The 21,929-nt window shown below is 46.1% G+C and overlaps 1 protein-coding gene across 1 annotated transcript in view; it reads right to left on the bottom strand.

The window, feature by feature from the left end:
- Positions 1-1,584: 1,584 nt before the first annotated feature.
- Positions 1,585-21,929, bottom strand: part of LOC144791796 (guanylate-binding protein 1-like) — a 1,313,208-nt gene continuing 1,292,863 nt past the window's right edge. The window contains exon 18 of the mRNA XM_078666563.1: positions 1,585-4,127. Coding sequence (XP_078522689.1) covers positions 4,014-4,127 — 114 coding nt within the window. The 3' untranslated portion in view covers positions 1,585-4,013. The remainder of the gene's footprint in view (positions 4,128-21,929) is intronic.

Here is a 21,929-nt window from a genome sequence, read left to right on the forward strand (position 1 = left end):
ACATATCAACTTGACAGTATCATTCATATACTTCATGCAGCAGAGAAGGGCCAAGCCTCTCAGATGTGTCAAGCCTCAGTTGCTTGCCTGGCAGTTACTCAACATGTTTAAATGCTGTATTTTCTTACGGTAGGACAACATATATATTTTGTCAATGGTTTAACTATTGAATCCACAGCTACTCATTATACAAGATGCTGGACTGATAATTAGGTAAATTACAGCGCTTTATTGGCATGCACAAAAAAACATGTTGCAGTATCCTGTTGAGTGCAGCTGACAAATACTCAAGAGATTAGGGCAAGCTAGACCCTGAGAGCTGGAGAAAATTAACAAGTACACACAGTTTTTGACAGAATCCTCTCAAGAATCATCAGTGTGGTCACATGAACATGCCTCACTTAACCGAGTTTTACCATAAGTCATTGCTCTTTCAGCTTGATATGAAAGCTCCTGGTGATATATGGCTGCTCACATGGGTTACATTTTATAAATGGATACTGAGCTTAAGTAAATGTTTATGAAGAACCCACACCTGCATATGCCATCATTGAACTGTGATGGTGTTTGAACATTGTCCTTAGGTGCCATAAATTAACTGATTTGGTTATTGATTGTTTTCTCACAAAGAAAGAAATCTGGAGCTCCGGCAAGGAGGGCCTTTAGAAGAAGACATCAGTGATTAGGTTCCACTGTCAGAAGATAAGGGCAGTGCCTTTGCCTTTCTAGTTTAAAATACATACTCCATGCAGCTCATTCTTATTTTGTTACTGTATAACACAGTGGTTCCAAAACTTTTTTGACCCGTGGCTCCCTTGACCTAATTGGCAGTTGGCCGTGGCTCCCCGCTATTTTTTTACCCGCGCACCGGGGTGCCACGGCGCACCCTTTGGGAACCACTGGTCTACATGAAGAATAAAGCCTAGACGTGATGAAGGATTCAGAGAGTAGCCATCACTATCATAAAACTTTATTTGCAATCACAAAGATCTTATAAAGTACATCTCAATGCATGCAACACCATCATAGAGTAGTATAAAGCACTCCCACTAAAAGTAACCAGGCTAGAGAAAGGCTCAAGGAGCTCTGTGGCGTTACAAGAAGTTTACGTGGGGTGGGCTCTGATCATGGGCGTCCGCAGAAATGTTTCCAGGGGGCACATTTTTAACTTCATCACCATCCCCCTTGCACCCTTCTCCCCTCTGCCTTGCAACCTTCTCACCTCTGCCTTGCACCCTTCTACTCCCTCTGCCTTGCACCCTTCTACTCCCTCTGCCTTGCACCCGTCTAGCCCCTCTGCCTTGCATCTGTCTACCCCCTCTACCTTGCATCCGTCTACCCCTATGCTTTGCACCCTTCTGCCCTCAGCCTTGCACCTTTCTCCCCTCTGCCTTGCACCTTTCTCCCCTCTGCCTTGCACCCTTCTCCCCTCTGCCTTGCACCCTTCTCCCCTTTGCCTTGCACCCATCTCCCCCTCCGCCGTGCACCCTTCTCCCCCTCCGCCTTGCACCATTCTCCCCTCTGCCTTGCACCATTCTACCCTTTGCCTTGCACCATTCTCCCCTCTGCCTTGCCCCCTTCTCCCCTCTGCCTTGCACCCTTCTCCCCTCTGCCTTGAACCCTTCTCCTCTCTGCCTTGAACCATTCTTCCTTCTGCCTTTCTAATACAGATGATCGCTTTCATGGCCGCGCGGCTTTACTGCCAATGCTTGTTTTTCCTTCTTGTGCTCGCCATTGGGATTGTTTCATTGATAACGATGCGGCAGCTGTTAAAACATTTGTCTGGAGCAGGCTGCCCGGAGCTAGGCTCAGCTCTAAGAAGCTGGAGTGATAGTGAAGGGCAGAGGTGGAGCCCCCGCATCACGGACGGGTCTCAGTCAGTCCACTTTCCTGCATCCACGGCGAAACTTCGTGTTCAAATCTAGTGCCCTTTTTTAGGAATTACAGAGAGGTAAAGTATTTTCTTCGGCTGAAGCCTTCCTGATAATGTCTGAAGAGTTATAGAGAGAAAAAAAAGAAATGCAAATGACTGGTCACTGTGTATGGCACAAAAAGTCATATCTCTTTGTGGTTTGTGGTCTTCCTAATGCATGAAAATTTAAGTCACAAACATGTTGGGTAGTTCAATGAGTCAATTTGCTGTACCACACCAATACATGTGTTCTAAAGTTAATTAAAAGTGTCACTAAAACCAATCTTTTGTGGTCGATGTGTACAGAGATGCTGAGAGCTTTAGTTTATTTTTCTTTTACGAGTTTATGGTATTTTAAGGCAAACCTACATACGTACAGTAGGTACTGAGCAGAGGTTCAAGGCGCTGATTGCTGTTCATAGTAGTCAAGTACAATGAACCGTGACAGCTCAGGTAAACATATGCACGTCAGACTCAACGCAATGGTGACTCTCTCTTCAACTTGATAATCCAAGAGGGGCAGTGCTGTCTCCTGTGGTGGGTAAACAACCTTTACAACGCAACTTTTACCACGTAGTGCCTTTACAATGCAACTTTTACAACGCAAACCATTACAACGCATTGCGCTGGGGGGCGCTCTAGGATAGGGAATAGGTTTAATGTACTATCCAACACCATCCCTACTATCCACGGGGACTGGAGTTGGAATAGTAAATTAAACAATTCACTATCCAGCGCCTAAAAGCACTATTCGTTGTAATGGTATGCGTTGTAAAAACCGCGTTGTAAAAGCATGCGATGTAAAAGCATGTGTTGTAATGTCATACATCCCCTGTGGTGTGTAGACAACTGAATGTATGGCAGCACACTTTAGAAGAACCGTGGGCTCACATTAGTGCTGTGTATTGTGTTCCCTGAACCAAGTAGCGGTCTGTGCCCCCAAATGAGGCAACGTGCATTTAAATCAAAAGGCACTGTATTCTTCAGTAAAGGCTATTGGTGCACAGAATGCTTCGAAGCGGTACACTTGCTCCCTGTGGAACACTCACAACCCTTCCCAGGCAGGACCCCTGAACCCAGTACAGAAGCTTAAAAATAGTGAAGGTTGAATAAATGATCTCGAGTGAAGGTTGAATGAATGCATATTGAACTATGTGCTTAGATGCAATAGGTGTTAGTTTTGAGAAGAAGGGTTTTTGGTGTCAATATGTCAAACCACCATGCAGACTGAGGGAAATGGCCCCTGTGATAAGAGTGCCTTTCAGAATTGTCTTAACTTGTCTCTTTCAAAGTAATTGTTTGAGTTTGTGAATAAATGTTCCCCTCAAGTTGCCGTTTCATATATTAGCATAAATGGATGTGTAAAGAAAGTAGCCACATTACAGGTTTTAATTTCAACTCTGGGTTTCTTTGGATGTTAGGGCTGTGCCTGTATGATGTGTGCACTGCCACGTGGTCTATTTCTTCATTTCAGTAGACGTTTTTATTAACAGTTGCATTTCCTACTATCCTGCTCTGATCAAGCATTTTGAAATAATTCACAAGCAATTCTCTGAAGCAGAAATGCTCACGAAGCTTACGAGAAGAAAACACAGGGAGATGCGTGCCCTGGGGCAACATCTGCCATGTGTGAGAATCAAGGCTTTCGCCATCAATCACTAATTGAGATGCAGAGTGCGAGGATCGCGTGACCTGGCAGCACAAAGGAGGGGGAGGAATTGCTGCTGCAATTTCCAGGTCCCACATCTAGCGCGGCGCCCCTGGCTTCTAATCACGGCGCACCGGGGTGCCGCGGCGTACACTTTGGGAACCACTGGTATAACACATCTACATCTGGAAACCTCTACCATTGTGTACATGCAGCTCAATCTCTTGCAAGGGTCCCCGATCTTTTCCGTACTGAGAGCTACTTATGTTCAATGAAACGCATTGAGAGCTTCTAATACTATTAGTGTTGTATAATCTCAATTTTTTTTATATCTATATTAATTCAACCAAGCAAAAGCTTTCTAATTTAATAAGCTGGGCTGCGCACAGGTGAACTACTCAGAGGTAGCCAGAGAGCTACAGTAGCTCACGAGTTACTGGTTGGAGACCCCTGTTAGATTATAACACAACTATTGGACTCCTCCACCTTCTTCTGGAGTAGTTTGATCTCTTCCTGCATTTGCTGTTGTTGCTTGTCCGCTTCCTCCTGAATCAGCAGTGCTTGTTCCTGTAAAGTAAATTAGATCAACGTGAGACAGCAGCAGCTACTTGAAGATACTCCAGGGTATACTTTTGTAGTCACTTCCACAAAACATCTTAAGGGACACTTTAAACACAGCCATTCACCAAGGTCTTATCTGTTTAAAGTACATAAACATTTAAACAATACTGTATTGAAGAAGATGCAGTGGCAGAGATGTAGATTAAGCAAGTTTATTGAGTCTTGGTTATCAGTAGTCCAGATCATGTAGAGGAGCCCTACCAGGAGTAGCTTGCCTGCTGCTCAGTGCATACTTCAACTGCCACACCTCACTTCACAGGCACCCAACATTCCATCCATCATCACCACACCAACATTCCATGCAGCACATTCACACTGGCTGAGCAGCTAGGGAGAAAGCAACAGGGTAAATACATAAGCAGGATACCACATATCCTCCCCCTTTATATAACACAAAAATGAAACTGCAAAACGAAATAAAGTATTTGCAAGAAAAACCATAAAAAGACAAATATGCTAAAGTACACAAATGCAAGAAGGAAAAAAACATTAACCAGAAGAACCATAATAAAACAACAAGAAAAATAGAGGATAGGTAGATAAAGAAAGAGCAACAATATGGCATTGAAAATATTTAAGAAGATGCATAGGCAAATATACAGGAGAAAATTCAGAAAAATTGAGAAGATGCATAGATAATTTTTTATTTAAAAAAAAAAATCTTTATAAAATGCCATTACATAATAACATATCCACACATAACCACCATGTGGCACACTTCGCAGTCCCTTATGTAAAACATTCATGTGTCTCTTGGTTACACAGCTTTTAAGCCAACAACCCAATTTGGGCAGGCAGGGACTTCCATCATTTTCTACGCCATCTGAACCGAGTGTCCATGGTTTCTCATATCCACTCTCAATGTTCCTCCGTTGTATTCTAGCTTACCCCAGGGGTAGTTCCCTCTGGTTTCAGTGCTCTGCTGAACTGCTAGGAGTGTGAATGCAGTGTATCACCCTTTGCACCGTCAGCGATCCCCAGTCTGCTATCGACACCTTTCCTCAGCGTTCGTACGTATTTCCCAAGGCTGAAGCACAATTTCCTAATGTCAGGTGTTGTACCTCTGTATCTGTTGTCAACCCTCTACCGTCTCTCCCGCTCTCATGCCTATCTCTCCTGTGTGCGTCTCTGTGGCTTCGCTCGCCTCCCCGTCGTCCCTTTGTCTATATGTCATGTACGGTCCCCAAATATTCTTAGGTCTGCTGCGGAGGGGTAAGCAATTCACTATAGTTCTCCGTCTGCGTACAGCAGTATAGCATATCATGTGACCATCTTTTTACTGTTGGTACCAGACCCTTCATCCAGCACAGTGACACTACTCTTTTCGCTAGTAGCAGTCCCATATCCTCAAGCCTGCGTAGTGCCTTGGGCAATTTTTTGGAGTACCCTAGTAAGGCTATTGCGTGATCCGGGGCCAATTCCACCTCCACTATCCTCCTCAATTCCCTGAATATATCTTCCCAATATGCAAATATACCCGGGCAGGTCCAAGCTAGGTGTATGAAATCCGCAGTCTGTGCTTGGCATCGCTCACAGGTTGCCTCTTCTCTGAGCCCACACCTCTATAGCCTTTCTGGCATGTAATAGACTCTCTTAATAAATGTAAAATGAATAAGCCTCTGCTTTCCGTGAAGTGAGACACGCCTCGTGTTCGAGTAGCAATACTGCCACATCTTGTCATCTATTGTTGTCTGTAAGTCCCTTTGCCAGGCCAGCCTGGGTGTCGTGTATCTGTTTGCTCTGTGTGACATAGCTATTCTATATATATATTGGTGACTATCTTACGGGGGAGGTGAATTTAATGACATAAGTTAATTCCAGGACTTCCGGAGGCTCCTGCATATCCTCCCCAAATAGTTCTAGCATCGCCCGTCGCACCCTATAAAACTGAAAGCGCTGTAATTGTGTGCCCACCTCTGCCTCCCCCCTACTTGTTCCCAGGACTTCACCACCCCATCCTGAAAGAGATCTCCCACAAACTTAATGTTCAGCGCATGCAGTGCTTTGATGACTCCCCTGTCCCTGCACGGAGTCAACCAGCGAGCCCATGCTATAGGCCTAGTCGGCATGTATAGTGGCGCTCCTGCCTGTTGCTGTAGCAAGCAATGCTATGCATGTCTAGTCGCGTTCAAAGAGTCTAGTAAGCCAGTTCTGCGATCTAGTGCTTCAAAGAGTGTCGCCGGTGGTGGGTTTGGGGCGGCAAATAGCGTGTCCAGACGCTGAAATTGTACACCTTCCTCGCCATGTATCCAGGTATGTAAGTGTGCGCTCTGCGCCACTCTGTAATAGAGCTCAAAATCCAGCGTGCCCAGGCCTCCCATACTATAGGGTAATGTAAGGACCTGCCATATCACCCTCGCCTGCTTACCTGCCCACGCAATTTTAGCATTAATTGGATAAGTCTTTGAAAAAAGGCCTGTTACAGTACCATCGGTATATTTGTGAATAGGAACAGCATCCTAGGTAAAACCACTATCTTCATAATTGATACTCTTCCCATCAAGGACAGTGGGAGCTTACACCAGGCTTCTACGTCGTCCTCCAGTCTGTACATGGCCCTGCCATAATTCTCCCGTAGTACCGTCTCTGAGTCTGTATGCAGTCTAATACCCAAGTATCGAACTGAGTCAGTAGTCCATTGCAGTGGCTATTCCATTTCAAATTCTTCCGTGACGGCGGTCAGCGGAAAGACTATGGACTTGGTACAGGTAACTTTTAGGCCCGATAGCGCACCAAAGCGCACCACTTCCCGAAGTACTGCCGACAGATTTTGTGCAGGATTTCGCACATACAGCAGAGTGTCATCTGCATAGGTGGATACCACTATCCTGTATGACGGAAAGCCAATTCCATCGTGACTATGATACTCTCTGAGGGCACATGCCAAGGGCTCCGCTACCAGGGCATACAGCAGTGGTGATAGTGGGCAGCCCTGTCTTGTGCCTCTAGTAATGGCGAACCGTTCTGTGACTAAATTGCATATGCATACTCTAGCCGTGGGTTTATAATACAGTGTGCCGACTAGCTGTAAAAAAACATGGTCCCAGCCCCATCCTTGTCAGTACCCTACGCATGAACACCCACTCCACCGAGTCGAATGCCTTCTCCATATCTAGGAATACTGCCACTGCTTTGGTATCAACGTCTCACATGTTGCATGGTACCGAACACTGTGCGGATATTGTATGTGAGGTTTCTGCTGGGTATGAATCCAGCCTGTTCTGGAGCCACCAATATCGAGGACAATGGGGCTAGGTGATTGGCCAGAATCTTTGCAAATATTTTAGTATCCACGTTCAAGAACGACAACGGGGGGTACGAGCTACATTCTTCCGGTGATTTCCCTGGCTTGGGGAACGCTACCCATATCGCTTCCCTCATGGATCTCGGCATAGTACCCTCGATGCATAGATCATCAAAGAGCGTAGCTAAGTGAGGTAGCAAAATATCTATGAACGTTTTATAGAAGTCGGCCGTGAGGCCATCCGCCCCCGGTGCACTACTCGACTTCATGCCCGCCAGGGCTTCTATTATTTCATCTCTCTCTCTATGGGGAGCATTAAGAATTCTCTATGCACATTCGAGAGGTAGGGTAGTTCTATATGTTCTAGGTAATCCTGCATGTCCTCTTCCATGTCCTCTGACAGCGAAGTATAAAGATCTGCGTACAATTGCTGGAATCTCTCTGCAATATCTGCTTCTTCTGCAAGCAGGTCTCCCTCATCAGATCTCACCTGTGTTATCAGTGTCTTCCCACGTTTAGCTTTCAATATCTGGGCAAGTATGTAACCTGGCCTATCACCCTCTCCATAAGCGCGAGCTGTAGCATATTTTCCTAAATGTTTGATCTCACTGTCTGCCGCTTCGTGATATTCGTCAAGCAGCGTCTATATTTCCTCCTCCCGCCCCGAGTCCCCCCCATTCCCCTGCTGATCTTCCAATTGACTTAGCTTCAGTTCTAGGTCCTTTAATCTCTGCCTTATGGCCTTCAAGACCCCCCGAATGTTTGGACATTGCGATTCCACGTATATAGACCATAAAGGCCTCCCAGACTGTCTGAAAGCTATCTACCGAACCTATATTGATCTAAAAAAAAAATTTGATTACTTCCGCTAGTTCCCCCTTACAAGCAGGGTCAAGCAGTGAGTACAGCGGGAAGCGCCAGGTAAATGGCGTTATAGTTTTCTTGGGGGTAGCCAATACCAGTAACACTGGAGAGTGGTCGGAGAGTGTGCACGGCAGGACTCTACAGGATCGAATTTGCTCTAACAGTGTAGTTGAGGCCAACCAATAATCTCTACATGTGTGAACATTATGATAAGCTGAATAGTGAGTGAATCCCCCCGGACTCTGGTTACGTGCCCCCGAGACATCATCAAGGTCCATGCAGGTCATCACCCTTTCCAGCTCTCTCACAGCCCCTACCGGCTTCTTCTGTTGCCTCGTCGACCTATCTAGGCCCGGATCCCTAACCATATTAAAGTCTCCGCCCCATATAACTGGTGTATCTTGGTATCTTTGTAGCTTGGTAGCTAACTGCGCGAAAAACTCAGGACAGTCATTGTTAGGTCCATACACATTTACCGTTAGCAAGTCAAGTCCCCTGCCTCTGCATCTCGATATAACATATTGTCCATTAGGGTCCGACTCCAGCATTTCCAGCGTGAAAGCAGATTTGGGATTAACCCAGGTCAGCACCCCTCTAACATGTGTTGTGTACCCTGCCGAGTTAATGTTCCCTAGTAGCCCTTTGCTTCTCAGTTTCGCACTTGTTTGTGGGAGGTGCGTCTCTTGTAATAGTGCCACATCAATATTGTGCCTATGCAGGTAACTGAGCACCTTATGAACCTTACGAAAATCATTAAGTCCCCTAACGTTCCAAGTCATGGCAATCAGGTAGTCTACCGGCTTCGGTTCTCTACTCCCGCTACCGTTCGCCATTAATCTGGAACATACCTGAGCAATGTGCCGCCATCCGTGTGCTTGAGTACAGTGTGTCACATGTTACCACTATAACCAACAACTCCAGTAACCCTTGTGTAAGCTTTTGCGTTTTGTGTGCATAGCATTAAAAAAACAATAACAAAACCAATCCCCTCCTAGAAAACCCCCCTCCTCCCCAACAACCCATAGTCAGAAATTTCACCCCCTGCCATCCCACCCCCCTCCCACAGCAGAACGCCCTCAACTTGTCCGCACATGGACTGGGTTATACCCCCAATCCCACTCTCCCAATCCCTCCTCAAATTACAACCTTTGTGCCAGGCACTCTGAAGCGGAGGTAGCCCCATGGTCAAGCTATGTAACCAAACAGAAAGGACTCTGCCCAGCCCCACCACACCTGCATCTTCTGTCATAGGTTGCAGTATTTCCCTCCAAGCAATTCTCTCCTGAAAATAATGTGTTTCTCTAGTCCCACTGGAAAGCACCTTCCCCTGTATCATAATGTGAAGAATCGATCTGCCCCACCCCACCACCATACCCTGCTCATCTTACAGTCCCAGAGGATCCCCACTATATTCCGGTCAACAATGTCTCTCTTCACACAAAATCAGAGACCCATGGAGCCCTCCAGACAGTCTATGCAGGCGTTGTCCACTGTAGGGCAGTCAAACAGCATCCTAAACCCCAGCCCCCCAACCCCGCCCCCCTCACTCCTTCCATCCTACCCATCTTGTATCCACAGGCACGTGTTCTCAATCCTATTTGTCCAGTGGTCCTCCAGTCGCCTCGTCCAAGAGCTGTCTCTCCGAGCTGCCACGATGGTCCGTCACCCAGTGTTTGATGGCCTGCTGTAATGACTTAGGGTCTGTGAAGATATGCGAGCGACCTTGTCTATTCACTCTGAGTTTCGCAGGATACAGCATGGCGTAGTCAACACCCAGGTCTCAGAGCTGCTTCTTTAGAGAGGCGAAATGTCTACTTGCCTCCTGAACACGGGCGGTGAAGTCTGGATACAGTGACAGTTCGGAACCCTCGTACCTCAAGATTTTCTTCTCCCGGCTATGCGTAGGGCCGCATCCCGGTCGCGGAAGTTAAGCAGTTTCGCGATTGGCCTGGGTGGATCGCCCACTGGCAGCTTAGGTCCCAGAGAGCGGTGCGCCCTCTCAACCATGAACATTGCGGAAAAGACTCTCTCTTCCAGCAGAGGCACCAGCAGCTTCTCCACGAATTGCTCCATGTTCCCCGTGGAGGTGGTTTCCGGCAGGCCCGTAATTCGCAAGTTGCATCTACGCGAAAGAGCCTCCAAATCTTCCATCTTGTCTTGCAGGACGTGCATCACCTTCCCTAGCTGTTTGTGATCAGCATCCAGTGTGGTGTGCGCTTCTTCCACCTCCGTAAGGCGCCTCTCGGACATGTCCAGTCTTTCTGCGTGTTTTTCAATACGTTCCGCCATTCTGTCCATTCTATATGAGAGGGCGTCCATTTTTGTGCCCAGTGATGCAATGCCACTTTGCAGGGATTTCTACATGGATCTGAGCATGCTGCGTATGTCCGAGTCCGAGTCGTCGCTTGCTGATGGTTGCGATCTATTGTCCTTGCCTGAGGCACCATCGTGAGATTTCGAGCGTTGCTACTCAAAAGACAGCTTGGATTGGGTCTTGTCTCCCCTGCCCATGACTGCAATGGCTCAGCTCCCCTCACCGGAGGGTACAGTTTCTCTATTGTTTTCTTCTTATGGAGCGCTTGTTGGCCGTGCTTGAACGTCTGAGCAGACCCGCACCACTGCGACTCCCACCTTGTGTACTGCGTCAAAGTCCTTTGCCAGCGGGCTGTCCCAGCCTCCAGGGGGGACGCAGCGTGACTAGACTCTATCAATCACTGTGCTCTCAGTCACCCTGAGGTCTGCGCCTGTCAGCACTGCGCTGGTTGGGGTGCTATGTGGGTGAGTCCAATAGTGGCTGCTACTCCCCGGCCCAGCAGCAGACACCTCTATCTCAGCCATGCATCCCTCCTCCAGGCCTGTCTCACTCCCTGGCCGTGCATACAAGTTTACCCATTGGGGCTCACGTACCTGCAGTGCCCAGCTGTGTTTAGAGAGTTCACCAGCATGTTTTTTCCAGCTGGGTGGGCCCTGCGCGCCTCCTCAATGTTCCACCACGTTTCCAGCTACCATCTGCCGGTGTCCTGAGCGTGGGCAAAGCCAGACCTAATGGCACCACCCAGCCGCTTGTCTGGTCTCTGAGGGTGGATCCTGTGTCCCGCCATTTTCGATGTCTTTTCCCGGGCTCTCCGGGTCTCTATGCTAATTAGAGGTATATCACCTTCGGCTCCTTTAGCGTGATACTCCGCTTCGCGGCACCTGCCTGCGTGAACAGTGGGGGGCCATAGTGCCTGTGTTATGGGCTGTGCAATCGTGTCAGCCGTCAGTTCTAGCAGTGCTCAGGTGTTTCCGAGGGGCCACCAACACCAGTCCCTTCACACTCCACAATCAGTGCACTGAAGCGCCTCTGCTCTACGGCCCTCAGCGCCATCTTCCTAGCCAGTGCGCGTCATAAGACACAATTGTCTGCCGCACGTCGGGCCACGTCGCTCTGCCCCTGCTGGCACTTGAGCCCAGTGTTTCCCGGCCCTCCAGCCACCTCGCTTTACCTCATTGCCTCTTCAGTTGCGGGCAGCGTATTTCAAATCCAAGCAGTGCCGGGACTGCCACGCACCTTCCGCCAGCCGATCCTCCGTTGTGGGAAGCTAGATCATGGGAATACTGCTGGATTAATGCAGGATATTTATTCAACACGGCAGAGAGCTGGGCTCAAGCGGCCATTTTAGTCGTGAGCTAGCTCTGCCTCCCCAGATGCATAGATGAAATACAGGATAATATATCACACATCCTCCCCCTCTATGAATTCAATAAAATATGACATAAAATATGGCAGAAGAAACAACATGTTAAATAAACAACACAATCGCAAATATAACTACCACCAACCACACTCACTGGATAGACAGGCATGAGAGGAGTCACAACACAGCACGACAAGAACTATCCAAATGAACGACTGACACACACATGTATAACATTAAAGAAATAGGTGAAGCCCACAAAGACAAGGGTGAGTGGAGGAACCTGTAGCAACAGGTGGAACTCACACCCAACCAATATCCTTTGAGTAAAGATGATTAGGGTAAACTGTGAAAATGGGTGACTCCCACCCATACAGCCAATCCTTACTTGAAGGCAGCAAACGAAATGTGTGAAAATGAGTGACTATCACACCATCCAATCATCCCTCATGTAAGGGTATGAAACGTGATCTGCAGAAATGGCACTAGCACCTATTTTGGACACCCCTCATGTAAGGGTCTGTAGAGTAAATTATAAAAATGGGACTTTCACCCATTCCTACCCTTCATGTAAGGGCATGTAACAACTACATAGTCCCACTTGATAACACCGACTTAGTCAACCCTCAAGTAAGGGAATGAAAAGTAGAATGTAGAAATGGGACTATAACCCATTTAGACATCCCTCGTGATAAAGGTGAGTAAATATTAAACTAAAGAACTGGACAATTCCCACCAATAACGCAATCCCCCATGTGATGGCTGTGTAGGGTTCAATGTAACAATGTGGCGTAAGATGTCAAGTAAAATGTCCACATACCAGCGTAGTATAAAATGTGAAAATGAAGTACTACAACACTCCAGTAGAGCACCAACAAAAATGACACACTCTGCAAGACAGTAAATTTACCATCACAACCATACATAAACTGACACAGCTATCACATGGCGATAGACAACACGCTAGTAAACACACCCAGACAAGAGTATTCACTCATGAAAATAAAGCACGATAAGGAAACTGCTGACCAAAAGAGCAGTTTGTGACTTGCAGTACAACATTGACTGTAGTGTGCAACCAGGACATTTAAACATACAATAGAAACAAGAAACAAAGATATACATTTAAACTTAAGAAAAGAAAACATGACATCAAAAGAGTACTGTGTCACTGGTGAGTTACGACTCACCACAGACTACATGTGCCATCACTCAATGGACAGGCTGGATAGCCAGACAGTATGCTTCACGTAGCACCATCGTGCGGTGGCTTCTATACAGAGGAATTTGAAGATAAAAATTATGTAGTGATAAGCCAAACATAGTCAAGACGCTTACACACCCCACAAGGAACCAAGCTTTGATCTCCAATGTGACAGTCACAAGAAAACAAGCATTTGCAATGCAAAGGTCTCGCATTTGGGAGCCTTTGAGCTGTTGGCATTGTAAATGACAATGCCTTTTATTTAAATGTTTTGAAAACCAGCATGCGGTGCATAAACATGCACTTTGTACCTGTAGTTGTTGCAGTAACTGCACTTCTTTTACTGCCAGCCTTGCTTCTCGATAGAAGGACTATGAGTACAAAGTGCATGTTTACGCACCGCTTGCAGGATTTCAGAACACATACATAAAAGATAATGCCAAAAGCTCAAACTCTTGCAAATGCAAGACTTGTTGCATTTCAAATGCTTGTTCTATGTTATTAAAGGAGCCTGGTAAACTTGCTGGACTGCCTTCCACCAGTGAGAAGAGTCCAGGAAGTGGTAAGGGGACAGACTAGTGCTGTCTCTTCCCAAGACAAAAAGTTGTTTAAAAAACTATTTTTACTTTCTGTGTTTACTGTCTATGCCTGTGGTTGTTACAGTTAAAAATTGTAGTTTTAGCCTGCCTGTAATTGCATATTTTATCACCTGTGTTGTGTTTTAAATTTGTGGCTTTCCCTGCCCATGATTGCCTCCATTTACTGTGTTGAATTGTGGGATTTGCAGTCCAACCTCTGTAGTTTGTCCCTCTCATTCCTTGGTGACAAATCTGTTTTCCCTCCAAATTTCTCCTTTGCTCTGTGCTTAGACCTGTGTGCTAAAACAGTGCACCCCCAGCCACCATTTTGTGTTCACAAGCCAGTGAGGCCAGCCTCCGTGCCTCCCCCCCCCCCCCATCATCAGGGATTTTCTACATCAGAGGGTGCTTCTGTGAGCTGTTTAAACTGTATTTACTTGGGCCTGTGCACTTCGTTTTTTGGCCAGCAGGGGGAGGAAAGCTTTATTCGAACAGTATTGTTAGATTTCAAGTTAGTGAAGCCTTTACCTGCAGAAGTCCAAAGTTGTGGATTGAGCCTGTCTGTCTCTTAGGAGATTCTGAACAGGAGAAGCAGCTGCCCCTACCCCACCCCCAGGCCAGCAGACCATTGGCTATTTAGCTACCAGGCAAGTCTGAGCCCTCCTCTCACACCTGCCCAGGCCCCTTAAGGCCTTGCTGGGTGCACCCCAAATCATTCTCCTCCATCTTGTGAGTTGCAGCCTACATGTGCCCCAGATTGCAGTGAGCAGAGTTCAGGAAGTGCCTCTGTGCCTCTATCAATATATTTAATCTAAATATACTTACTTCCTTTATGTATCTATATACTTTCAATGTACTTATGGATCTATATATTTATCCCTTTCTTCTAATTTAGCATTTCCAATGCACTAGCCTATTTGTCAGCCTATACTTCGCTCAATATATCTTCTAGCCCAACCTTCTGACTCATCTCAAACTTCTTTCTACTACTCCTTCTAATGCACTACCCTATCTCTCATCCTATACATTTATCAATATATCCTCTACATCCACTCTCTCATTTATCCCAAACCCCATACCACTACTATGATCGCCAAAATAACCCTTTCTAGACTCTCTCCTGCTCTACCCCTCCTTGCATATTCTGACACCTCTTCTTACTACACCGGTCCCCTAAAACAAACCTTTCTAAACTCTCCCCTCTGACTCCTTCCCTCCAAAACTCCTTTTTACTCATCCAAAAGCCTCTTCCTACTGCTAAGACCTAAAAAAAAATCCTTCACTCTTTTATCCCTCCACTATCCTTTTCAATCAAAATTAACAGACTAACATGTTCACTTCTCAAATTCCATATTAACTATACTAATATACTGCCCAAATAACTGAATAACATATCTACAACTCAAATTACTTCATATTTATACTATATTCATTTTCACCACTAATCCTTTATGGGTTCCGGAGTGGCGTGCTACTCACCAGAAAAGCGCTTCAACACCCATCAGGGGTAACAAGTGCTATATGAATGCAAATCTTTCTTCCCCTTTTATCCCTCCGCTATCCTTCTCACTCCAAGTAACAGACTATATAGGCTTCCTGAATAGCGTGCGTCAACAAGTGAGCGATAAATAAATACAAACCTTTGTCCTCCTCTATTCTTCTGCTATCATTCCAAATCCAAATAACTGACTAACCTATCCACCACTTAAAATGTACTTGCATGTTTCACTATACTAATTCAACACTAATCCTCTATGGGTCCCGGAGTAGCGTGCTACCTGCCGAAAAAGCGCTGTGACGCCTCGTCAGGGGTAGTAAGCGCTATATAAATGCAATTACAATACAATACAATACAAGGTTTGTTAGGATTTATAGACTGAGGTGAGAATATTATAGTGTGTACTGTGCAGGTCTGATTCAACTCAGAGAAAAATGCAAAAGGATAGTTTACTGCCAGAGAGCCCATCGGTTGCAAATGTGTCATGTATGTAGAAAACAATATGAAAACTTTGAGGGAAAAAAAACGTGCGAGTAATGCCTATCTTTATAAATAATAATTGTGCATTGGCTTTGCTCCGGGAGGTGCAGGTGGGGTCTGGGGTGCCAGTCCCCAATCTGTATCTGCCTTCCCCCACACACACACCCCTTGTGCTGCACCACAGAGTGACATCTTCGGCAGGCTAAAACATACACTGTCCTCTCAGTCTGGGTAGGGAGATGTTCTTCATGTTTGCCTTATACATTTTATTTTCTCTTGAATTCCCTTATGAGTATTTGATTTTTCCAGGATGCCTTTCTGTAGTTGTTTTCATGTTAAATGTGTTTCGTATATAGTGCGTATTGTGAAAAGGGTAGTTCTTAGATATTCGTGTGAGCTCTTAATGTGCATTTCTGACAGTGCACGTCAGTGGTCATAAAGGAGTTCAAAATAAATGCTCATCCAATCCTTGGTGCCTCTGCAGAGCGCATAGCGCAAGAGTCATTTGTGCCAATTGTAAATGTGATTCTATGCGAAAAGGTGTGAATAATTTATGTAGCTGCCGAAATACTGACAGCGAAAGTTAAGGAAGAGACAGTACTTACATGTGAGTGAGTACGTTGTGGGTGGGGAAGAGCAGCAAGGACATATGTACAGGAGATAGTAAAAACAAGGGTGCTAAAGAGGAGAGGGTTCAGGTGTGAGATATGCAGATGGAGGGATTGAGTAAGATATATGAAGAAAAAGAGCCAAATGTCTGATCGTGAGACTGCAGAAGAAAAGGGTGAGAATATATGTGCTTTTGTTTGTGTGAGAAGAAATGTATGTATTATACACGTGCACCATATATTTACTTTTGCCAGTTGTTGGTGACCCTGCCATTTAGCTATGGCCCCTTGTTTGTCCCATAAATAAGAACCGCTTGTAAAGATGCCACGGACTGTCCAGGAACAGCAGAAATTTTCTGTGGCGTACACATTAAAAAATTACCTAGAAATGAAAAGGCTTTGCTTACTAGGCTTGACTGCATTCCATGCCTCTTTAAGTCAACTAACCATGTGTTTCTATGCCAAACGAGGTGGTTACATTCCAAAACACAGAAAAGTTACAACAGAAACGAGAAACCCGACATTCCGTGCAACAAGTGGAAGCATCCATTGTTACAAGACAATTTATATGCCTTCATAAATTAAATAGAAGTTAAAGATGATTTTAAGAATAAAAGCGTATTTGTGGGTTAGGGGATACACGAGTAGACGGCAAAGGCAGGTTACAATGTTAGTCCAAAAAGACTCAGACTGCTTACTGAAACCATGAACGATTCCTAGAAAATTTCAGGGTAAAGTGGGTTTAAAAATGCGTCATTTAGTAAAGTCATAACCTCTAAAGCGCTCGATACCCTCGGGTCCAGTTCCAGTTAGCGCAATATAACCCCCCCCCCCCCCCCCCCACCCAAAAAAAAAGCAAATGAGCTGAACTCGGAGAAAATGTAGAAAATGTATGACTGCTTTATACATTCTGCTGAAAAGGGATATTTATGGAAACGTCTGCACAGGATAGAATGGGGACCCAGGGGGACCATGGCACGAGCAGGTGTCCCCCTGGGGAATTTCGCTCGGTGGGACAATCCACCTTAGCGCGATTGGCCAGTTAGGTAGGATAGGGGGCGGGATTTACTTAGGGATTAGGAAGTGGTGGGACGGGATTTGGGCTTCAGTAGCAGGACGGGAGGCGGGTGACGCAGTTTGTTTGTCCTTCCCTCTTTTTTAAATGCTGTTTTTCTTTATTTATTTTATCTAATAAATAATTGTATATATTTCATTAAAAAAAAAAAAATAATAATAATAATAAAAATATAACAATAAATACATTTTAAAAAACTCTGTCACGTTAAGACAGTCGTTAAAGTGTCCTTTCTAAGTTCATGTTTGCATTAGGCGCTCTGTGGGGGGTCGGGATAGTCTAGAGCGGGCTTATCCTTGCCCTCTGGGGGTGGGGGGAGGATAGGTGAAAAAATGGTGATGAAACATAATGAGGAGAAAATAAACAATGTTGGGGATTGTACAGTATTTGGGGGTATTTGATTGATAAGTTGTGGGAAATGTTTTCGGTTGCAATTTTATTATGGAAATGTTTGGTGAAAAATGTAGTAAGGGGTGTTCTTGCTATCGCAACAAATGCCAAGAATTGGATATCTGTTTTTGACTGTCTTAAATAAAAGTGACCTTTTCTGCTATAAATATCTGGTGTGGATTGTTCTTATTGCGCGAAGGTATACAGAACACTTTAGTAAAAGTGCCTAGAACCCTAATAAACGTTACGTTGCAAATCTCTCACTGGCCGGAGTACAGTTGTAATTGAAATGCAGGAAACCTGGTTTTGTCAAAAATAAAAGGACATTGTTTTATTTACTGCAACATTCACGCACATAACTATAATGCACGCAGAAGTACTGTGCCAGAATAAGTGAGCTGAAAGAATTGTATTCCGCGGAGTAATGCCATGGGGTCACGCCACCTCTTCAGTTGGGGTCCAAAAGCTCCCAGAGCTGGTCAGTCATCGTATTCCTAGCGCAAAGAATGGCACTGTGCTACCGGCAGTAATGCTCGGGTTGAAGACTGACACGCTTCCAGGCAAGCAACACATGGTGCTCTAATGCTGCAGGCACTCAACTTTCCCAACAGGAGCTCAAGCACAGTGCCGGCTGCAATCCTAATGTTGTGCAACATTTTAGAGTCGCACCTTTAGCTGGTCAGCACGCTCTTGTTCCAGACAACGATTAGGAAAGAACTAATGCCGTAAAAGGCGGCTGCAAAGAGCTTCAGAAATAAGGTTACAGTTTCGGCCGCCAAACCCTCATCCATGTATTCAGAGGAGTTGGCAAAATCTTTGCCTTTAACCAGCTCATAGTGACGCCTACAAACTTCCACCATGGCCACAGGGATGTAATGAGATTTGCGCACTCGCAGTGATTGCTGGGGGAGGAGAGAGGGAGGGTGCCACGCGGCTCAAGCTCGACAGACTGAAGTACATGCCCAATCCTCGTTAACCTTACGATATATGTATTGGCCATGTTTGAAAATAGATATTTTCAGTGGTTTACTTCACAGACGCCTACATTGTGAGGTAATACCATTACCACAATGTTAACGATATATTGTGGCTTTATGGAGGGATATTTAAACGTTACTTAGGAAGCGGATGATTGTGTTGTTTAACGTGTGTGAGCTCCTTTTGAAATAAGAACTTTTTTCTTTGTAATTTTGAAGTATCGTCTATGTGATCACTTGCTATTTCAAAAAAGGCACGTACGACTGGTTTCATCTGTTCATAATCATTTTTAGTGTTTCTGTATCGCAGACAAGATTGCGGTCTAAGAGGATCACTTCGTGTCATGCTGCGCTTTCATGTTAAGGGCGGCCACGTCCCTTTCTTTAAACGCGGCTTGACTAAAGAAAGAGGCGTGGCCGCTATTAAAGTGAAACCGCGGCATGGGGAGCTTGTTAACAAAACAAAGACAGAGGGAAAACAAGCATTTGCAATGCAAGAGTGCTCACATTTATGCGAGACCTCTTGCTTTGAACCGGGAGTGCGGGTGGGCGGTCCTGATTAAGGCAGGAACAGTGGGAGTGGGGGGGGTGGGAGAGAAGGCATGGACAGAGGGAGGGGTGGCACTGGAACAAAGTAGTGCTCAGGAAACAAGCTGTAAAGAGGCCAATAGCCATGGAAGGAGACATGGACGTCATAAGGAGGGACTAGCAGCCTCTAAACCAATCGTAAGGCAGCAGGCAGCATTTAGCAAGGAAAAAGTCACAAGCCAATGAAAAAGTGGGTGGGGGAGTGGGCGGGGCTTCCCTCACCTATAGTGTATACTGCATGGCTCGCAAAGCGAGCAGCGCATGCGGTGCACCGCTAGGCGCGCCCTAGAAAATATATATGCTTGTGTTAACCCCTTCGATGCTTATGACGGAACGGTTCCGTCATGAGCGCCGGTTGGGCTGTGCTTATGACGGAACTGTTCCGTTACAGCTCCACCTGTTTTTTAGAACCTTCAGCACAGCGCGAAAATTCGCGCCGCGCTGAAGGTGTTAAGCATCCAAAAGGAATGAAAAGAGAACCTTATCTATATAAGATTGCGTACATTGTCCCGTTAGATTTACCACACTTTAAAGGTTGTCCAAAAACCTGTAAACCATAATGTGCTCTATTCCAACAAAACAAAAAAATCCTCTGTGGCATAAACATCCGCCCCCTTCTCGGCAGCTCGTGTGCCACAGGAACGCGATTTGCTTCACCAGCAACTGGTTGGCAGCATTACATCAGGTCAGCTGGTAGTGCCGCTTTGTTTTTCCCTGGAATGTTACTCCACCGGTGAGAGACAGGACAACACGCTTGCGGAGGAGAATACACATAATAAATAAACAAAAAAAATGGTGGCACGTGTAATGGTTAGCGGTCTAGTCATGACTAGACCGTCGTACTTCATCTGCAGGCCAGGCATGGTCTGTGGGGTGAAATAAAAGGAAGCACCCGCTTGAAGGGCGTGACTTCCGACTCAGACTCCAGTGTCCGTCGCGAGTCATTCTGTGCAGCGCCTTCCCCCGCGCTTTCCCGTGCCCGCAGCACACCCGCTGGGCAAGAAAAAATAACCGTATCACCTGGAATCCTAGGTGTGTAGTAAAATCCTCTGCATATGGGCTGATTGGCCACTATTTAGCAGGAGGATTGAGTCCCACCTCACCAGGCTGCGGCCCAGGGAGAAGAAGCACTGCTCTATCCGTCGGTACTCTAGACGGTCTTCCCAGCCGTCTTGGTGAGATACTTACACCTAGGATTCCAGGTGATACGGTTATTTTTTCTTATTTTACACTTTATGTTGTTTATGTTGCACATAGCAGTAGCAATTTCATTTGAGGTCCTGAGGAAGGCAGAGGATATTAATGTCCATATGTACTGCCAAAACATGTCGACCTATTAACCATTCGGGCAGGTATTTGTTAAAACTGACATATTTTGCACTGTTTTTAACCTTGGGCTTTTGAGTGATAATAATAAACATAATGTTTCTCTCATTTACCCAATTTTAAGTCACCTTTTGTTAAATAATTAACGCACTGCAATTTTTTCCCCATCATAAATCACTACCAGTTAACATCTAGAGGGCTATGCAGTGACTCATAATTTGATGTGGGACATCACCATCAGGTCCTTACGATCATCATTTATGCTTCACGATGGAAGTGCCAAGAGGAGGCCCAGATGATGACTAGGGCGGTATCTAGCGGTGACTGATGGGTATCCTTACTTTTGAGGAGATTCTCTTTTACACACACAAAAGTTTTTCAGGTTTTTTGGATTAATGTATCTTTGAGGTAGATCCCCTTTTTAGGTCGAGGACCGAAGGCTGGCTTGCCTGCCGGAAGTCGGAGATTTAATGATCTTCAGTAGGGCAGTTTAACCCGCCTCTCTCCTCTGTCTCTCCTCCATTGGCTGGCTTCCTAAACGGAGGCCAGCCATTGGAGGAGAGAGGCGTCCCTCGAAAGAAGCTCTGGCTCTTTCGGATTCGGGGGCGTGTTCGTGCTGTTCTTTCCACTTTTTAGCCACGCCCCTTTTTAGAACGCTGAACACACCCCCGAATCTGAAAATGTTTTGAAGCTTGCGTCCGCCATTTTTTTTTCTCGGTGAACGCTGGCACGAGTGGATCTTGCTGCCACTCCAGAGTCTCTGTGTCTGCCGGTGAGGATCGTCTTGTTGTAGTTTCATTTTGATAATGATGCTGGCTGCACAGCGCACAGCTAATAGATCTCAAACGCTGGGCCTATCGGCTTTGCCAAGGCTTGTTGGTTTTGAGAATCACGCCATCCTAGCTGCAGCAGTCACCGCCTGCACCCCGCGATGCCCTTTCCTTCATCATGTCTGAAATCCCTCGGAGAGGAGCCCCGGGGAGAGCAGCAAAAGGTGGCGGACGTTTAATCGGAGCCTCCCATGCGGACGGCGGTGCACCGAAAGGTGGAGTGCGGAGATACGCAGCGCGCCTTCTCGAGGGCGTCAGAGGGCGAAGAGAGCACAGACTCAAGATGGCACCCTCGGAAAATGGATATGACTACAACAACTGCAAGCGGTGCAGTGGCACCCAGCGCGCACACCACAGGGCTTCTCGCCACCACCACGGCTGCTCCCTCCTCCCTCTCTCCACTGCCGGC

This window comes from Lissotriton helveticus, chromosome 11 (assembly GCF_964261635.1).
Source record: "Lissotriton helveticus chromosome 11, aLisHel1.1, whole genome shotgun sequence".
Taxonomy (NCBI): Eukaryota; Metazoa; Chordata; class Amphibia; order Caudata; family Salamandridae; genus Lissotriton; species Lissotriton helveticus.